This window comes from Dendropsophus ebraccatus, chromosome 10 (assembly GCF_027789765.1).
Source record: "Dendropsophus ebraccatus isolate aDenEbr1 chromosome 10, aDenEbr1.pat, whole genome shotgun sequence".
Lineage (NCBI taxonomy): Eukaryota > Metazoa > Chordata > Amphibia > Anura > Hylidae > Dendropsophus > Dendropsophus ebraccatus.
The window spans coordinates 13,711,017-13,732,632 of record NC_091463.1 but is presented as its reverse complement, the minus strand read 5'-3'; the positions used below and the strand labels follow the sequence as shown (position 1 = coordinate 13,732,632).

Sequence of the window (21,616 nt, the reverse complement as noted above, 5' to 3'; positions counted from 1 at the left end):
AGAACACATCATGGCGCAAAAAATGACACCTGACACAGCCCCATAGACCAAAGGATAAAAGCGCTATAAGCCTGGGAATAGAGTGATTGTAAGGAACATATATTTGTTAACAATGGTTTGAATTTTTTACACACCATCAGATACAATATAAGTTATACATGTTACATATTGTTGTAATCATAACGACCTGAGGAACATATATAACAAGTCAGTTTTACCCCAGGGCGAACGGCTTAAAAACGAAAAAAAAACAAATAAAAGAAATGCGTTTTTTGTTTTTTTTTTCAATTTCACCACACATTGAATTTTTTTCTGGTTTCGCAGTGTACTTTATGAAAAAATTAGGTCTGCCATTGCAAAGTACAATTAGTGGCGCAAAAAATAAGGGCTCATGTGGGTTTCTAGGTGAAAAAATGCAAGTGCTATGGCCTTTTAAGCACAAGGAGCAAAAAAACGAAAACGCAAAAATTTTAATTGGCCCGGTCCTCTAAGGGTTAAAGGTGAATTATGAATTATAGAAATATATATTAAATATGAATTATAGAAAAGTCACCAGAGCCCACTGATTCTCCATCCTGAAACACAGCAGAGCGATCATGTGTAAGGGGAGGGCAAAGGAGACATAGTTGTGAGCCATACAGGCCAACAAGATAGCTGCAGATATGGGACCCGGCCCCTTTAGCCCCGGCCCAAAGCATACATTACCTGATTGGCGCCACGGCTGTGTGAAGCTTCCGGTTCCGCTCGCTCCCCATAAGCCAATCAGTGCTGCCGTGCACTGATTGGCTGATGAGGAGCGCGGGGAGCCGGCCTCACAGAGCCGCGGCGCCGGGCAGGTAATTTATGCTTCTTGCCGGGGGCAGTCCTGGAGCATACATCACCTGCTCCAGGCTTCTGCCGGAATCTCCCGGCGGTCAGCCAATCAGTGTTCTGCGGCTGACCGCCGAGAAATGCTGGGAGGCCCCGAAGCAAGCAGGAGCCTGGACCAGGTGATGTATGCTCCGGGGCGGAGCTGCGGGGGTTAAAGGGGCCGCTTTACATATCCGCAGCCAAATGAAAATTCGGCTGCGGATGTCTAACCCACAGACCTTCACAGTACCAGGATTTTGCTGCAAACCCGCAGCAGATTTCCGGTACGTGTGAAGGCACCTTAAGGGTAATATATAAATTTTTTTTTTTATATATATATATATATATATATATATATATATATATATATATATATAAACATACATATATAGTGAGTGGGTAATCTGAGATATATATATATATTACCTTGGGACTGGAAGAGGAATGTGTCATGCTCTTGAACATCTCCAGGACCGTTCTCTGCTTCAAGACTTTGGTCTTCTTTCTCGGTACCAGACTGTACGTTCCCATTCGTCGCTTCTTCTTCCGAGATGCCACAGTAGCTAGACCCCAAAGAGAGACAAAGCAATGGGTTGTCATATTAGCTGGCAATACACTTGGTGAACAATGCTCAAGATGCCATATTGGACAGATATGGAGCTCGCAAGACTATGGGCAACTACAGCAGCTCCCCATAAAGACCTGAAGCAGTGCGGACCCCCGTACCTGACTGCGGCTTTGCTGACGAGACACCGCTCTGACCCTGAGGTAGAAGCTCTTGTGTTGTGCTGGACTGGTTTACGGGCAACTGTTTCCCACTCTCCAAACCGTTTTTGGCAGCAGAATCGTCCATGCTTTCCTTTTCCTCTGGCGACTCACTGGAATCCTTATGTACAGGCTTCAAGGAGAAGAAGGAGGCCATTGTTATTGTCAGCTATATCTGCAGCACTTTGCATATGGAGGGTGGGAGGGTGAGAGAAAAGTGGAAAACGAAAACAGTGGTGTCACTCGCAGCAACCGAGGAGATGACCGCAACCATTCATCTTTAATGGTCAGGAGCAGAATGGTTTGCTTTGGGTAACACCAATGTTATCTCACAATCATGGCTCATACTTGTTTCTGGAAGTTTCTGCTATGTGTAAAGAGAGACGGCCCAGTAATAAGAAAGAAATCCACTTCAGGCAGGTAAAGTAATCGTCATATTTCATCCCGGGCATAGACTTGAAGCTTGCGGGCCCCTCGGTAACAGGGCCCAACTACTATACGGCATTTATATTACTGGTGCCTGATCCCTTCAGACACCAGGTGTGATTGCTACCTCTTACCCAATATAAGTATATGCTGAGCCACAAGGAAACGGATCGCTCATGAGCTGATCATTAAATTCTGACATGTCAAAAAATGATCCGCTGTCGGTCCTGGTCACATGAGCCATGCAATAGGTTGTATAAGCGCCAATCTAGGAGATCAACTCTTATTTACAGTGTTGCTCTGGCCATGTCATACGGCCATAACAGAAGACGTCTCCATTCGGAGTTAGTTACAAAATAGTTTTACACCAGAAAGTGTACAAAGACTACCTGCAGATGGGTTATGTATATTATATCATGTATATTATAACCCTGCTTTATTATCTTACTGAGATATGATGATGGAAATGTACAGGCCCAAGGCTGCACTACTCATCTCATGATCTGTTCCTTTAGGTTGCATGGAGAGCGCATGTGGATCTAAGGGTCCTTACACCTCATTTAACGTAAGACAAGCGATCATTTTTTTCTATTAAATGATAGCCGTTTAGATGAGAAGATAAATTGCTATGAAAAATCATTAATGCAAACGTAATTACAATCAAATATGATTGTGACTGTATTCATATCTATATACTGTGAATGATTGCGACTGCATTCATATCTATATACTGTGAATGATTGTGATTGCATTCATTTCTATATACTGTGAATGATCGTGATTGCGTTCATATCTATATACTGTGAATGATTGTGATTGCGTTCGTATCTATATACAGTAAATGTGATTGCGTTCGTATCTATATACTGTGAATGATTGTGATTGCGTTCGTATCTATATACTGTGAATGATTGTGATTGCGTTCGTATCTATATACTGTGAATGATTGTGATTGCATTTATATCTAAATACTGTGAATGATTGTGATTGCGTTCATATCTATATACAGTAAATGTGATTGCGTTCGTATCTATATACTGTGAATGATTGTGATTGCGTTCGTATCTATATACTGTGAATGTTTGTATATATACTGTGACCGATGAGTGTTTACACTGAAAGAATTGAAAACAACTAACAATGATTTTGACTCAAAAGATGTGATCAACGACATAGGAACAAATTTTGGTTGGTTGTTTGGTCATTGCCGCGTTTACACCAGAAGATTCTCGCTTAAATTCAAACAATTTAAAAAAAATTTGCACAATAATCGGCATGTGTAAAAGGCCCTTAAATGTCCAAAATGTAATCTCAATGGCCTCTATAGAGAACGGTACCAGACAGACATCAGACTCCAGGTCATGACATCCAGCAGTCCCATCTCTGCAGGGGGCCGCAGACACACAGATAGGCTGGCGACCTGACAGTCTGTCCATGGTACCCATGTCTGGCACTACAGGTGTAGGCTGGTTTGCAAAATAGATAATGTGTCCTTGTTCTAACAATGGACGCTTAGTGCTCAGTAGTGGATTAGGTGTAATATAGGCCCCAGGCAAGTATAGATGTCTATTATGGGCAGCCACAGGACCCCGTGTACTCATAGGGCGGCCGCCCAAACCAGACATCATACAATCCACCACCTCCCTAAGGGTGGTATTACACGGGCCGATGGGGGCCCAATAATACCTGTAAACGAGCAGCGATCTGCTAGATCGTCGCTCGTTTACTGGACCTATTACACGGCCCGATAATCGTTAAACAAGGGCTGCAGGGACATCGTTACAGATGTCCTTGCAGCCCTTGCTTAACTATATACAATACCTATCCAGGTTCCAGGGCTGTTCCTGCGGTCCGCTTCTCCCCGGCCGGGACAGGCCACTTTGAAACTAGAGCGCGCGGGACCCGGGGAGAAGACCGCAGCAGCATCCCTGGAACGTGCATAAGTAATGTACATTGTCATTTGCCGGCCGCGCACCGCTAGCGGTGCGCGGTCGGTGCCCGATGAAAATAGGTCCGAACCTATATCAACGGTCATGCGATGATCGTTGTCATCGGCTGATCGTTGTATTTATTTCATGGAGCAATAATCGGCCAAATCGGGTTGATTCGGCAGATTATCGTTCCGTGTAATAGTACCCTCACTTTTGTTGAAGACTTTGTCATCCCCATTATTTTAAGCAAGAAAATATGATCATGGCTCCTTTATTCATGGAAAGAAAAGCCTGGTTTTAGGTTTTGATTCAGCTCATAAAAATGTATTTAATCTGGCAAATGATCAATCCTGACAGATGTGGATAGAACAGATAGTACTGAGTGTAAATGATGGAGGTGCTGCCTGTCTACTGTTACACATTATGTAGGTACAGATAATACCGCCTTCCTGTCAACCCTGTAAATGATGGAGGTACAGACCATACCGTCCCCCTGTAATACAGGTACAGACCATACCGCCTCCCTGTAATACAGACCATACCGCCTCCCTGTAATACAGGTACAGACCATACCGCCTCCCTGTAATACAGGTACAGACCATACCGCCTCCCTGTAATACAGGTACAGACCATACCGTCCCCCTGTAATACAGGTACAGACCATACCGCCTCCCTGTAATACAGGTACAGACCATACTGCCTCCCTGTAATACAGGTTAAGACCATACCGCCTCCCTGTAATACAGGTACAGACCATACCGCCTCCCTGTAATACAGGTACAGACCATACCGCCTCCCTGTAATACAGGTACAGACCATACTGCCTCCCTGTAATACAGATACAGACCATACCGCCCCCCTGTAATACAGGTAACGACCATACCACCCCCCCTGTAATACAGGTACAGACCATACTGCCCCGTGTAATACAGACCATACCGCCTCCCTGTAATACAGGTACAGACCATACCGCCTCCCTGTAATACAGGTACAGACCATACCGCCTCCCTGTAATACAGGTACAGACCATACCGCCTCCCTGTAATACAGGTACAGACCATACCGCCTCCCTGTAATACAGGTACAGACCATACCGCCTCCCTGTAATACAGGTACAGACCATACCGCCTCCCTGTAATACAGGTACAGACCATACTGCCTCCATGTAATACAGATACAGACCATACCGCCCCCCTGTAATACAGGTACAGACCATACCGCCCCCTGTAATACAGGTACAGACCATACCGCCTCCCTGTAATACAGGTACAGACCATACCACCCCCCTGTAATACAGGTACAGACCATACCGCCCCCTGTAATACAGGCACAGACCATACCGCCTCCCTGTAATACAGGTACAGACCATACCGCCCCCTGTAATACAGGTACAGACCATACCGCCTCCCTGTAATACAGGTACAGACCATACCACCCCCCTGTAATACAGGTACAGACCATACCGCCCCCTGTAATACAGGCACAGACCATACCGCCTCCCTGTAATACAGGCACAGACCATACCGCCTCCCTGTAATACAGGCACAGACCATACCGCCCCCCTGTAATACAGGTACAGACCATACCGCCTCCCTGTAATACAGGTACAGACCATACCGCCTCCCTGTAATACAGGTACAGACCATACCGCCTCCCTGTAATACAGGTACAGACCATACTGCCTCCCTGTAATACAAGTACAGACCATACCGCCTCCCTGTAATACAGGCACAGACCATACCGCCTCCCTGTAATACAGGCACAGACCATACCGCCTCCCTGTAATACAGGCACAGACCATACCGCCTCCCTGTAATACAGGCACAGACCATACCGCCTCCCTGTGATACAGGCACAGATAGCACTGACTCTTTGTTGCTTTCGGTCTCTGCATCATTTACACAGAGACAAAGACAATACTATCTATAAACAATGTAGAAACAGACAGTACTGCCTCTGTGTATATACTGCAGGCACAGACAGTACTGCCTCTGTATATATTCTGCAGGCACAGACAGTACTGCTTCTGTATATATACTGCAGGCACAGACAGTACTGCCTCTGTATATATACTGCAGGCACAGACAGTACTGCTTCTGTATATATACTGCAGGCACAGACAGTACTGCCTCTGTATATATACTGCAGGCACAGACAGTACTGCCTCTGTGTATATACTGCCGGCACAGATAGTACTGCCTCTGTATATATACTGCCGGCACAGACAGTACTACCCCTGTGTATATACTGCAGGCACAGACAGTACTACCCCTGTGTATATACTGCAGGCACAGACAGTACTGCCTCTGTGTATATACTGCCGGCACAGATAGTACTGCCTCTGTATATATACTGCAGGCACAGACAGTACTGCCTCTGTATAAATACTGCAGGCACAGACAGTACTGCCTCTGTGTATATACTGCAGGCACAGACAGTACTGCCTCTGTGTATATACTGCCGGCACAGATAGTACTGCCTCTGTGTATATACTGCAGGCACAGACAATACTGCCTCTGTTTAGCTATACTAGGCCTTCCTATAGATGAGTTCTAACTACATGTTATTTGTTCCCATCACATTCTCCCTTGATGACAACCTACATGTTGGCCTGGTCTCCAGTAACAGTCAGCTGAGTGCAGCTCTACCATTCAGGATCACTGCAAGGTTAGGCTCTGTTCACATCATATTTATGGCTACATTGGAGGCATGCATTTGACTGTTTCCATGAACCTCCAACGTGGCCATAGGCCCCCACGCTATTGGTGTGTTCTTTTGACGTAAACTGAGCTACTATGATCATTTGTTGTTACATTTCATCTGATTATTGATCATATTGGTCGAAATCATCCACTTTGATTGATATGCGAACCTTGAAACTGTCTCAGCAGATCCATACATTGGCATCTACCGCAAGCATGTCTGTAAATACATAAACCCTCCCGCTGCCTCCCCTTACCGAGCTGCAGGTGGACCTTGGCAAGGTTTTCCGTGCCCTATGAATTTTCGAGTCCGATACAGAAGAATCCGCTAGCTTTGGGCTCTCGTCTTGAACTTGCTCTCCCGCCTGAGGAGGAGCGGGAGAAGGGGCTGAGGGGACATAAACACTGGAGGCTGGTTTGGTCTTGAGAGACGCTCCAGGAAGAGTCTTTGCAGCGTGGCCGCTGAGAGGAGAAGAACTTGAGGTCCGTATAGGCTGCTGATGGACAACAGCTTTGTTTAATATATATCCATTGCTCCCCACCACAGAAGTCTGCATGGGACTGTTTACTTTCAGGGGGTGTTGTCGGAGATCTCCTGGGTCTCTTTCACAGACACCGTTCTCCGCCACCCAACAGGTTTTGTAGTTCGGGTCCTGGTTATGCAGTTTTGTGCTGTCCTGTCCACCATGTGGAGATACCGTGTGCTCCTTTGTGTCAGTCCTCTCGCAAGACCCATTAGTGTCGCCGACTTTTTCAGGCAAATTTTCGTCCCCTGCCATGGCATCGGTCACTAGAAAATAAAGAGGAAAACTTTAGTCTTTAATAGTTTTAGACTATAGAGAACTATGTCCCCTTAATCCCTAAATATTTAACAAAAAAAGCATTTGATATATTTGGGATTTAGTCAACCCCAATATTTTTAAAGCAATAACTATGCCCCATTCCGGTCTGTATATCAGGATCAGCAGCAGTGCTGGTACATGGCTTGGCAAGCCACTGACTTACATTGAGGACTCAGCTCTCATCTGAATAGACAAGGCATTGATATTGACAGGACAATGGCCCCTACAGAACCAGTTATACCAGGACACAGTAATCCCTATTGACTAGTAATTACAGTCCTCGATTACCCCCAACAAGTCAGTGTCTCTGGATTTCCTCAGGGAGTGGCGACACAATTCAGAACGTCTCTGCAGCAAATGTGGCTACGAAAACCAACATGGAGCACAAAATCTGCTATGAAACTTTCCCACATACTCTTTTTTCCCCAAATCCTCCATATCTAAAAATGTCCCTAGGCATTCTGTGATGTGATATCTTCAAATCCTGACTTGGTTGGGGGTAGTTTTCTCACATAGAGCTTAACCCCTTAGCATCCCATGACATATCTGATACGTCATGGTGACACGGGGGGAGTTCAGAGAGGGGTTATGTACAGCCGGAGAGCGTCTCTATTAGCCGGCACGGGTTCCATTGCCGAGCCGGCTAATTAAGCATCTAAATGCAGCTGTCAAACCTGACAGCTGCATTTAGATGCTTTGCTCCTCACTTCCCTGGTGTCTAGTGGGATGGGGGGGGGGGGGTTCCGTTCTTCTGGCCGGGCAGCAGGCCAGAGCAATGTATCACCGATCTAATGGATCTTTGCTGTGTAGCTACACAGCATTGATCTATATAAGAGATCAGTGCTGTGTATATACAAGTCCCCCAGGGGGACTTCCAGTTAATGTAAAAAAAAAAAAAAGTAAAAATGTTTATTAATAAAAAAAAAAATCCCCTCCCCTATTAAAAGTCCAAATCCCCCCCCCTTTTCCCATTTTATAAATAAATAAACAAACAAACATGTTTGCCATCGCCGCGCGTTATCGCCCAAAGTATTAAATTATAACATTCCTGATCTCGAAGGGTAAACGGCGTCGGCGCAAAAAAAAAAATTCCAAACTGCAAAATTGCGCATTTTTGGTCGCATCAAATCCAGAAAAATGTAATAAAAAGCGATCAAAAACTCACATATGCGCAATCAAGGTACCAATAGAAAGTACATATCATGCCGCAAAAAATGACACTAACACAGCCCCATAGACAAAAGGATAAAAGTGCTATAAGCCTGGGAATGGAGCGATTTTAAAGGAACATATATTTGTTAATGGTTTACATTTTTTACCGGCCATCAGATAATATAAAAGTTATACATGTTACATATCGTTGTAATCTTAACGACTTGAGGAACATATATAACAAGACAGTTTTACCTCAGGGTGAACGGCGTAAACACAAAACTCCCTGAAATGAAAACAAATTCCTTTTTTTTTTTTTCCATTTGACAGCGCAAATGATTTTTTTCCGGTTTCGCAGCATATTTTATGGGAAAATAAAGTGTGTCATTGCAAAGTACAATTGGTGGCGCAAAAAATAAGGGCTCATATGGGTCTCGAGGTGAAAAAATGCAAGCGCTATGGACTTTTAAACAAAGTGGAAAAATAAAAACGAAAATAGGCTTTGACCTTAAGGGGTTAAAGATCTGTTGCACAATAAAAAGGGTATTCCAGGAAAAATAAACTTTTCCCCTGTCCACAAAATAGGGGAAAAGCAGGAGATCGCGGGGGTTTGACCTCTGTACCCCCCACCAATCTCTGTTTTAGGCCCCGGCTTCTGTATTATAAATAAAGCCACGGGTACAACACATGACGCACAGCTCTATTTGTTTCTATAGAGTAACGGAAAGAGCTGTATACGCTGGAAGAACGCTGTACTCAGCTCTTTCCATTGGAACGAATAGAGCTGTGGGTCACGTGCCGTACCTGTGGCTCTATTCATAATACATAAGCTGAGGGCCGATACAGAAATCAGTGGGGGTACAGAAGTCAGACCCCCCGCAATCTCCTGATTTTCCCCTATCCCGTGGCGAGGGGAATTTTTTTTTTTTTTTTTTTAACAGCTCTTTAACTAATATACCTATATTTCTACACATTCCATGAAATAGGTGGTATTAAAGAAGCAGGTGCTTTTCTTACCTTCTTCCTTGCTGTTAGTAATATCTTTCAGCAGATCCTTTCTGGAGTCCACCTTGCTTGCGCCAACCCGCTGCAAGAAAGTAAAAAGGAAAAATATTTTTACACAGGGCAAGGAGAGAATCGGTCGTCATACATACATAGAAGGGATTGTCTAGTCTGCTCTAAGAAGGTGGCCATAGACATAAGATAGTTGCAGTGCGGCTGAAGACCATCTTTCTCGATCCCTTGTACACATGCACACTTCACCTGATCGAGAGTGCACGTATGCTGAACTCCAACACCCTTCATTCCCCCTTCCATGATCTGTTGGAGAGAGTAGCAAAGCCACTATAGAAGGTCCTCCGATCCTACAGAAATTGGCTAATTTGGTCAACACATATGTCATGTTTATGGCTACCTTAAGACCCTTTATTAGATCGCCCTCTAATTCTGCTAATCTAGGGGGTCACCTTTACATTAAGACAATAGAAAGGCCCCCGTATAGGACAATGACAGTCGGTGGCCCTTAGTCTCATGCCTTACGGTCAGCTTAAGACATACCAAAAGATGAATCTTATAGTCAGAAGAATACAGTATAACTACAGAGACAACCAGGGATGAACAAAGCACAGAGGACGTCGGGAACCATTTTCACCGCTACAGGAGCCAATTTGACTTAGTGGTCCGATAATAGGAACAGTCATAGACATCAATAGAGAACAAGGCACACAGCTAGGCACCGGCAGCAAATATCTAAGAGCATTGACTACACAGAAGGGATCCCCAGCTCATCCTAATTGCTCGTATTTAACAATGCTTAAAGGGTTTGCTGCAGGGGAAACCAAGCATTACATTGAAATCAATGGGCCATCCGTGTAACGCACAGATGCCCAGGATTCTCCAGAGCCACTGACGCTCTATTTGATAGAGAGAAATCCCATAAGGAGGCGCCCCCACCTCTAACGCATCCAAGCAGACAACCCTTGTAGAATAACAGGGCTGAACAAATCCTGCACCTTTATCGGATTCGGTAAAAGTGGTAAAAATAAGGCTACTGTCCCTTTAATGGAGGCTTGGGATTGCGTCCTGTGTTTCTGCAGTTAAAAAGAAAAAAAAAGTGAAAACTTGTGTTTGATGTAGACGTTACTGGGAAAGGAGGGATGGCCCACGGCAGGAGCCGACTTGCAGAGTCCCCTAGGAGAATTAATAGATACACAGCCTTCACAAGTTCACCTAACAAAGACGGGCTGCCAGCTCTGGTTGCTTCTCACTTCCACAATAGTCAAAAAAAAAAAGCAAGGAAAACAGGAAAAAAAAATAAATAAATAGCCACGATTTACAGCAATGATACTTCTCACAGAGGCAGCTTAATGTTATGAAGCTCAAGTTTAAGTCTCTGTTCTACATAGACCAGTCCCCAAGATTTCAGCTCAGAGGCCACACTAAGGCCTTTCCCTATGACTATTATGTGGCTTTTCAGCTGCTGCAAAACTACAACTCCCAGCATGGCCCAAAAGTCAAGTTGTAGTTTTGCAACAGGCCAGAGATGACTGTTCTATAGATTCAGCCGAACCTACGATGCCAGGACAGCAGGGTGGGGTAAACTGTACCTAAACTTCCAGGCAACTTTTACCTTGTCAGACATTGTGCTCGGTGGGGGTCTCGTTGCTCAGACTCTCCCCATACACAAGAAGATAAGCTTCTGAAACTTGGTTATAGCAATCCCGGGGTCTCAGCTGCCAGACACCCAGCAATCACAACTTTTGACATGTCTTAAGTTTTAAAAACCGGTGACAATGGGGCCACAATGACAATTATGGCGCCCTGCTGGGTTTCTTGCAGGACTTAAGAGATGGCGCGTCTTAATGGATACAGGGTCCTAGCTATATCGCCAGTCCCTAACGGATACAGGGCCTTAGCTATAGCGCCAGTCCCTAATGGATACAGGGTCCTTAGATATGGCGCCAGTCCCTAATGGATGCAGAGCCTTAGCTATAGCGCCAGTCCCTAATGGATACAGGGTCCTTAGATATGGCGCCAGTCCCTAATGGAAGCAGGGCCTTAGCTATAGCGCCAGTCCCTAATGGATACAGGGTCCTTAGATATGGCGCCAGTCCCTAATGGATGAGGGGCCTTAGCTATGGCGCCAGTCCCTAATGGATGCAGGGCCTTAGCTATGGCGCCAGTCCCTAATGGATGCAGAGCCTTAGCTATAGCGCCAGTCCCTAATGGATGCGGGGCCTTAGCTATGGCGCCAGTCCCTAATGGATGCGGGGCCTTAGCTATGGCGCCAGTCCCTAATGGATGCAGGGCCTTAGCTATGGCGCCAGTCCCTAATGGATGCAGGACCTTAGCTATGGCGCCAGTCCCTAATGGATACAGGGTCCTTAGATATGGCGCCAGTCCCTAATGGATACAGGGCCTTAGCTATAGCGCCAGTCCCTAATGGATACAGGGTCCTTAGATATGGCGCCAGTCCCTAATGGATGCAGGGTCCTAGCTATGGCTCCAGTCCCTAATGGATACAGGGCCTCAGCTATGGCGCCAGTCCCTAATGCATACAGGGCCTTAGCTATGCCGCCAGTCACTAATGGATGCAGAGCCTTAGCTATAGCGCCAGTCCCTAATGCATACAGGGCCTTAGCTATGCCGCCAGTCACTAATGGATGCAGAGCCTTAGCTATAGCGCCAGTCCCTAATGCATACAGGGCCTTAGCTATGGCGCCAGTCACTAATGGATGCAGGACCTTAGCTATGGCGTCAGTCCCTAATGCATACAGGGCCTTAGCTATATCACCAGTCCCTAATGCATACAGGGCCTTAGCTATGGCGCCAGTCCCTAATGCATACAGGGCCTTAGCTATAGCGCCAGTCACTAATGGATGCAGGGCCTTAGCTATATCGCCAGTCCCTAATGGATACAGGGCCCTAGCTATGGCTCCAGTCCCTATTGCATACAGGGCCTTAGCTATGGCGCCAGTCACTAATGGATGCAGAGCCTTAGCTATAGCGCCAGTCCCTAATGGATGTGGGGCCTTAGCTATGGCGCCAGTCCCTAATGGATGCAGGGCCTTAGCTATGGCGCCAGTCACTAATGGATGCAGAGCCTTAGCTATGGCGCCAGTCCCTAATGGATGCAGGGCCTTAGCTATAGCGCCAGTCCCTAATGGATGCAGAGCCTTAGCTATGGTGCCAGTCCCTAATGGATACAGGGTCCTTAGATATGGCGCCAGTCCCTAATGGATGTGGGGCCTTAGCTATGGCGCCAGTCCCTAATGGATACAGGGTCCTTAGATATGGCGCCAGTCCCTAATGGATACAGGGTCCTTAGATATGGCGCCAGTCCCTAATGGATGCAGGGCCTTAGCTATGGCGCCAGTCCCTAATGGAAGCAGGGCCTTAGCTATGGCTCCAGTCCCTAATGGATGCAGAGCCTTAGCTATAGCGCCAGTCCCTAATGGATGCAGGGCCTTAGCTATGGCGCCAGTCCCTAATGGATGCAGAGCCTTAGCTATGGCGCCAGTCCCTAATGGATGCGGGGCCTTAGCTATGGCGCCAGTCCCTAATGGATGCAGGGCCTTAGCTATGGCGCCAGTCCCTAATGGATGCAGGGCCTTAGCTATGGCGCCAGTCCCTAATGGATGCAGGGCCTTAGCTATTGCTTACAACTGGTGGAACTGGAATACTCAAGAATTTAGTCGTTGGCTAAGGTGGCCATAACTCGATTTGATTTAATCCTGACCATTGTGATTATCTAATGTGTAAAATGTTTGTCGTCCTTCTCATAATAGAGAGAAGCTGCCAGCGTACGTCCAGTCTGGATGGGCATGTGTACGGGGAGGACAGAAGAAATAGCTTTCGACTGAAAGAGTATTAAAGATGTATGGACACCTTTGGACAATCCAAAAGCCAACTTGACTTTTTCAAGTTGCCTGACTACAAGAAACCTCAGAACCTTGATTCTAACAAGTTTTTATGATGTGGTCTTTTGACGAATATGTGAGAACAATGGTCAGGTTGGGTCCTGTCAAGTGAATGTGGCCATACACCTCAAATGATAGCTTGGTTAGCAGCTCTCTTTCTCTCAATCTCTCAATGCACATGATTTTTTTTAGTTCAGTCGAGTTTGACCTTAATAGAGAAAGAAAGGGTGAGCCGCTGCCAGACCTCTGGTGGAGAGTTCTCTATACAAGAACAAAAGGATCAGACAGGTAAAATCCAACATGTCTGATCCTTCTCCTCCACACATCATCATCAGTAGGCCTCCATATACACTAGACCAGTGATGGCGGCCTGCGGCCCACCAGCTATTACAAAACTACAATATTTCCATCATACCTGAGCAGCCAAAGCCTTATCTCTGGTTGTCCCAGCATGATAGGAATTGTAGTTTTGCAACAGCTGGAGGGCCGAAGGTTCCCTCATCCCTGCACTAGACCGTCCACAACCCATAGATCAGCAGCCTAACATTATGCTGAAAGATAGTATATCCGAAGACTGAAGTCACAGAATAGAAGCATAAACACCAGTAAAAAGCTAAACTGGGAACATACTAGGGCTGGGCGATATGAACGATATGCAAAAATATCGTCATCAATTTGGATGACGATATAGATTTTCGGCATATCGTCATATCGCGATACATGCCCACGGAGCGGTAGTGAATAAGCTTCTCACTTACCGCTCCGTGGTACCGCGCTGCAGGGCCTTCCGTTCACGCATCGTCAGCGAGCTAGCTGACGATGCGTGTGACATCAGGTCTCTCCCAGTGCATGCTGGGAAGAAGACGCGGCCCCTCTCGCCTCGCGGACTCCATCAGCCAGCCCTGCAGGAAAGGGAAGTAGCAGAGGGGTCGGGGGGTGCAGATGGCTATGGCATGGGGCTGATGATGGCCCTGGCTGGGGGGACATGATGTGGCAATGGCATGGGGCTTGGCTGGCACATAGGGAAAGCTGATGATGGCATAGGGGAGAGGGAGATGACTGGCATCGGGGGTGGGCTGATGATTGGCAACGGGGGGCTGATAACTGGCAAGGGGGGGGCTGATAACTGGCAAGGGGGGGGCTGATAACTGGCAAGGGGGGGGCTGATAACTGGCACAGGGGAGGACTGATAACTGGCACAGGGGAAGGCTGATGACTGGCAAGGGGGGGCTGATGACTGGCAAGGGGGGGTGATAACTGGCACAAGGGGGGGCTGATGGCACAGGGGAGGGCTGATGACTGGCACAGGGTGGGCTGATGGCACAGGGGAAGGCTGATAACTGGCACAAGGAGTGGCTGATAACTGGCACAAGGAGGGGCTGATGGCACAGGGAAAGGCTGACTGGCACAAGGGGGGCTGATAACTGGCACTTTATTTTAAACAATTTTGTGTTTTACTAACACTTAATCTTTACATTGTTTGGAAAAAGATCTGTTATACAATACACATCTTAAAAAATTCTTAAAGTGTTGTAATTTGTATACACACAAAAAAAAATTGATATATCGTGATATATCGTTATATCGTGCATGCATCAAATTATATTGTGATATAAATTTTAGGCCATATCGCCCAGCCCTAGAACATACCACTAAATGCTGTGAAAGAGAGAAAGTCCAGACTCCTCAGCTGGGTGGTTTGGCCTCATTGTGAGGACAAAAAAAACAAACTACTAAACAGAAAGGTAGAAGTATAGGAGATGCTTGAAGATTTCTGGAGAGGAATAGACAGAGATAGCACCCCCCGGCCTGCACATCCTGCTTCATAAAACATGTCTGCAGCTCAGCGCAAGGAGACGATAAATCACATGCAGACAAGAGCTACGGCGGATTACACAAGAAAAAGGGATCTGATCTCACGTCTAAAAATCTGCAAAAATGTTACAGGTCCCATTGCTAAGAAGCCGACACCTACTGTCTATAGATCAGGGGAAGAAGAGCTGGAGCTAGGCGACTAGTAGGTTATGCCAAAGGTCAAGATGGGATGAAGTATCACAACCTGGGGGCATTGGTCTGACCAGGCCGAAATCACAGAATTCAGCTTATCGATCACCTTTAATCAGGGCCGCAGCCTTCCATTCATTCTAGTGTGACTGAACCTGTATACTACAAAGTTTCAGGTCAACCAGGGGCTAAATGACCCAACCAGAAAGCATCACAGGTCCCTATGACCCTTTAAGTCCATAAAAAATGAGGTATAGAGTAATAAAATAGTGAAGCCAATTCCATGTATCGGATCATGTAAAAAGCAGACCTGTTATATAAATGCCATTGTGGTCTTTGGGTAATGGATACCATTGTCTGGCATTAAAGATGAGGGAAACTACCAGGGCTGTGGAGTCGGTAAGCCGCAGCTCCGACTCCTGAATTTTATCAGGACCGACTCAGACTCCTTCGTAAATGGCCGGTCATATACCAGGGAAGTTATTTCTCACACTGGCTCAGCAGCTTCTCCCTAATGTCCTACATGATCCTGGGGCGAATTCTGAGGGAATAAGGAAAGATATAAAGCAGCTTCTCCTGTGTGTGCAGTGGATGCAGCCAGTCTCCAGCCCCCATGTCCTGAACAACTCACAACTAGACTAAAAGGAGCAGGTGGTCTTTTAGTTTCTAACCAAATATTCACTATACACACAGAAACACTGCTAACAATGCCAGATACCTGTAATATAGTGGCCAGCCATATTGATATAGAGGGGGGTCACATATAGTGATATAGAGGGGTAACACATAGTGATATAGAGGGTCACACAGTGATATAGAGGGGTCACACAGTGATATAGAGGGGTCACACAGTGATATAGAGGGGTCACACAGTGATATAGAGGGGTCACACAGTGATATAGAGGGGTCACACAGTGATATAGAGGGGTCACACATAGTGATATAGAGGGGTCACACATAGTGATATAGAGGGGCCACTGTGGATGTGGGGGCACGCCATAGCGCGCGCGCACACACACACACACACACACACACACAGCCTGCTGCAGCCATAGCACACATACACACAGCCTGCTGCAGCCATAGCTTACACACACACAGCCTGCTGCAGCCATAGCACACACACAGCCTGCTGCAGCCATAGCATGCATGCATACACACACACACACACCCTGCTGCAGCCATAGTACAGTAAAGAAAAACACCACATTGAGGACAGAGGTTACTGCTACACTACTTATGTCTTCTCCTCCTCCTCTATATTACACAGGATATCTCCATATTACACTGTTGCTCATATACAGTCATCCAGCATCCAGGAAGAGAACAGCACAGATCTCCCAAATAGTGACCGACAAATTTTCCCCGACCACCTTTATCTAATAAGGCCAGTGTCCTATTAGAATGTTGCTCATAATAAGTATTGATGAGCAAAACTTATAAAATTCATATCAAAACTCAATTCTAAATTGTTCTAAGATTTTTTTAAAGCTGGAGTCGAAAAATTTTTCCAACTCCAACTCCAGCCAAAACTAGCTCTGATTCCGACTCCACAGCCCTGGAAACTACAGTGAGTTTGGGTTCGCGAAAACCCTTAAACGCTCTTGCATTTGTTTACTAGTGGCTGCAGAAGATAGATGCAGGCCTAGGGAGTCCTGGAAAACATGGATACAGCCATAGGCTGCATCTATCTTCTCCAGACACCAGGAGTCAAATGCAAGAGCGTTCAAGGGTGTCGCGAACCCAAACTCTCTGAATTTTCCCTCTTCTCCTTTCGGCATTCGTCACTGCTTCCAATTACAGGTTAGACGTCATGAACCGTGCATAGCCTTTAACAACATACCCAGTAAATGGATGATAAATACCACTGTCCGGCATCCATCACAGCCGTTTAATGGATATGTCATGAACTGTTCCCAGCTTTTCGTAATATATCCATTTAACAGATGCCATAGGAGTCATCACCTACACATTGGGATCTTTTCAGAATTTATGCTATACAGGCGACAAAAAATTGGATATGAATAAAGCCTATGACGTATAGAGCTAAGGAAAATAAAAAAAAAAAATTCAAACATGCTGAGGGTTAAGAATTAAGAATTTTAATTATTATTTAAAATAAAAATTGCACTTCAACCTTTGGCCTTGTGTCATGGCCAGAGAATCAGGTTGTCTAGTTGTCTGGTCTCTAGGATTTTATAGACGCAATAAAAAAAAAAAAAAAAAAGGAGAATTAAAACAACAAATCTATTAAAAGACTGAAAAAATAAAGATAAAATGACAAATTACTGCAATGACAAAGTGAATCTTACCCGAAAGGCCCAACAATCGCCTACAAGCTCCGGGAGCCGGCAGCTGTGGGCCTTGGAGACGCAGAAGCCCCCATGTACACGAGCCGCCGCCTGCAGGGTGTTCAGGTCCAAAGATCTGTGGAAATGATCAAGGGCACCAGGCTCCTTCCTGCAGTGAACAACACAGACAGTGGCGTCTAGATTGGTCTCCAAACCTCTCATACACCTTGTGAGAGCCCAGGGTCAACCAGCACAACCACCTGACATAGAAGAGCTCGCTTCTCAAGCTCCAACCTTGGATATTTTTGAACCTGTTATTTTGTCATTGACTCATGTAAACCACATCCCCCCTCCCCCACAAATATTAATGCTAAAGGTAAACTTAATGCAAACAACTTCCCCCCCCCCCCCCCAATAGGATTCACCATCTTGCTTAAGCTGGATCCACCCCCCTCTTCTAAAGAAAGCAACATGAAGGCAGAAATCAACAAAAACTTGCTGCCTGCAACTTTGTTCCTTAATGCAATACCTTCAATCATCCCCCAAAAGCAAAGTAACCCCTCTGTTTTCAGTCTACCCAGTACCCATTAGCCGTCCTGTGATTGGCAGGAAGGGGGGAAAAGCCCCGCACCCTCCCAGGATAATGTCGGCTGATAGATCAGACCCAACAAAAGCCAACTGCACGGCACTGTCTGCTTTCATAATAAAAGTCCTCGATACCTTCCCCTGTCTGTCTCCTACCACTGATCACCAAGCCCTTGTGCTGGGCTCACTCCACAGACGTGTGCACCACCGCCAAAGACAGATGACTCGTCTGTTTTCTGGGATCTTCCAAGGAGGAGAAGTAATAGAGAGAAAAAAAAAAAAGCATAAAGATTGCAAACATGGAGCCTTGTCCTCAGTGCTGCCTTGTGCTGGAAACAGGAGCTGCTCACAGACATTCAATAGAGGAAGTCAAGAGAAGGGTAGAACACAAACCTGGAGCATGGCAAGATTTAACCCAGACAATCCTATGTATCCTACGCATCAAATCAGATGGATGAAGCCAAGGATATAGTCTTCATTATCACCGATACAGAAAATGTGCCGGACAGACAAAGAAGAGGAGGAAACATTGAGGACAAGGAAGGAATGGAGGCTTCAAACCTCTCAAAATAACAGGACAAAAGGGGTGGTAAACCTCATAGAAGACCCGAAATCTTACAGAAATGATCTAAAGCAAGGCTAGGATGATAGAATAACACATTCACAATCTTATACAAGAGTCCGGTTAGTCCACAAGGTCTTATGAGCCCAGCACCTACAATACGATTGTTTGACGCCCTAAACTAATATTCAAGGGTCTTAAGACCCGGTTGAAGAACAAATAAGTCTCTTTGATGTAAATGATAAAAAAACAAAAAGTGAGAAATCTATTAAGGAAACTATAAGTGCTAGGTTATCGCTGGACTTCGTTCCCGTCTAGGATTCTAGTATTTTAGAAAGTGATGAGGACTTGGGGCCCCTTAAAGAACCCCTTTAGCATCTAGTCTACATTGTGTCACCCCTACACTACACTGGGTCAGAGGGAGAATCCAAGCCACACACAGATCCTGTTCCTTGCCCATATGGCTACTAGGACTTAAAGGATATATATTAGATTTGTTGAACCCTACATAATATTAAGATGATCATAGGTTAGAACAAGTCGACCATTGCAGATATACTTACAACCTATAACACCCAAGATGTAGGATTCTTCTATGGACTTTCAGGCTTTGACAGCTCTCGGACTGAAGTTGCCTGCCACATATCATTGGATCAGGTGGAGAGACTGGCCTGATGTGAATGTCCCTGTCCCTACCCTACACGTCTGCTACCAGGAACTTAGGAAACCAGTCATCTGCTACCAGCCTTGCTATCAATCTTACACCTCACTAGTTCTATTCAAATGCACCTCACCTCCTGAGAAACCAACGTCAAGCGTCTTCACATCCAGGAGCATTGTTTTCTACTCTTTAACACTTTGAAGACTAGGCCGCTGACGTCTGGCAGGTCACATGAAGGTGTTCCTGAGCTGCTGGTATCATCTCTTGCTATGTAAATGCTCTCAGAACTGGAGATATATGAGATAGAGCTGTGGGCGGGGGATCTAGCCATCTCTATGAAGAGCACTACAGTTAGGGCTGATAACAGGGAACAATAGCATGCTAGCAAGTTCACAGCTCGGGTTGATCAGATAGATTTTAGGTCTGGAGGGGGAAATATAATCTTCATGTGTCATCTAGAGAGCCTTAAAATAACACAATGCTCCTAAAGTCATGTGTCCTACAACAGTGGGGGTGGATAGCGAGACTGGACTGTCGTGAATCGAGACCTTTATAAGACACAAAAGTAGTGTCTAAGCCAAGGGGTGCCCAAAATACTCATCACCCAATGCACATTATATAGGGGCATACGACAAGGGTCTACAGCAACATACAATCACAATGTAATGCTACATGAGGTTGCCGACGTGTAGAAGTTGATATGAAAAAAATAACTAAAAAAAACACGGCAGCAGAAAGCCCTTACAGACTGACGTCTTCTTGCAGGACACAGTGATGGAGTCATGAAGTAAACTGCAAGCCTCGGCCTAGCCAGACAAATCCTTGAAGTCCTGGCTTCTGCTCTGTCATTACAAATAATGCCTGGTCTTGTTTTGCCGTCATTCTCAAGGATTGCATGGAATTAGATCATCGTCCTCTCCTCCCCCCTCCTCCGGGCCTCTAGTGAGCATGCTCTCCTGACTCGCTGCCATTTCCCCACTGCACTGTTTACAGAGTGGATGACCGGCCATAGTCACACCACTATAACCAGGTGGAAGGGATTAGCACGGGCCGAAACACGTGAGAAAAAGGGCAGGATGCTGGGCCAAATGCTCCACAACCTCAGCTGCTTCCAGAGAGTGCGAGCACACGGTGTACAGTACACATACATCATATACACATATACGTCATACAGGTCTTTGACCAATGCCCAGGAGAACGCTGGACAGCTGGGCAAGGGATCTGCGCCTCAGAAGGACCTAAAACTGCAAAAACAAGACCAAAACATTGACTGCGATTGGTGGCAAATAGACTGGGTTGGCTAACAAAGCACAGGGTCCATCATCGAACAAAACAGATGGCTGTGCTACACTATATAGTCTATGGGCTGTTATTTATAGGATATAGATAGGTGAGGATACAACATGTCCAGAAGGGGTACCGAAAAACCTTGGAAACGTTAAAGACAGGTCAGAAAGCAGACGACTGCTCCCTATGTTTCTGTAGTCAACATCACCACTACATCTGATCTGTAAACAATGGTGGTGCACATGCTGTATACTGATGATTCCCCCCCTAAAGCTTATTACGAAATTAATTTATAAAATATATTTTTCTTTAAAAAACTATATATATATATATATATATATATATATATATATATATATATATTAAAAAAATACATATTTTCATATAATTTTTTATTTAGTTTTTCCAAGTTTCAGCCAAGTGTAATAGAAGCGGCTACTATGGTTGGGAGGCATCACGCAAATACACATCACAGGATACGCTTTCTTAACATGGGAGCCCATGGGTGACATATACCGCTGTGTGCTCATATAGTAGCGTTTCATCAAAGTTCTAAGTGTCGGGGAACCCTCCTGACATACACCTCTGACGGCTAAGAAAGCTGAAGGCGGCCGGTAAATCCTTCTGTACGGCAACACGC

General features: G+C 45.7%; 1 protein-coding gene across 6 annotated transcripts in view; it reads right to left on the bottom strand.

Moving 5' to 3' along the window:
* EHMT1 (euchromatic histone lysine methyltransferase 1) overlaps positions 1-21,616 on the bottom strand; it is an 87,575-nt gene that overhangs the window by 31,659 nt on the left and 34,300 nt on the right. For all 6 annotated transcript variants that reach the window (XM_069986518.1, XM_069986517.1, XM_069986513.1 and 3 more), the window contains exons 2-5: positions 9,685-9,754; positions 6,931-7,463; positions 1,576-1,747; positions 1,276-1,412 (exon numbers count right to left, since the gene is read on the bottom strand). In XM_069986518.1, the coding sequence (XP_069842619.1) occupies positions 1,276-1,412; positions 1,576-1,747; positions 6,931-7,452 (831 nt within the window). In that variant the 5' untranslated portion in view covers positions 7,453-7,463; positions 9,685-9,754. The remainder of the gene's footprint in view (positions 1-1,275; positions 1,413-1,575; positions 1,748-6,930; positions 7,464-9,684; positions 9,755-21,616) is intronic.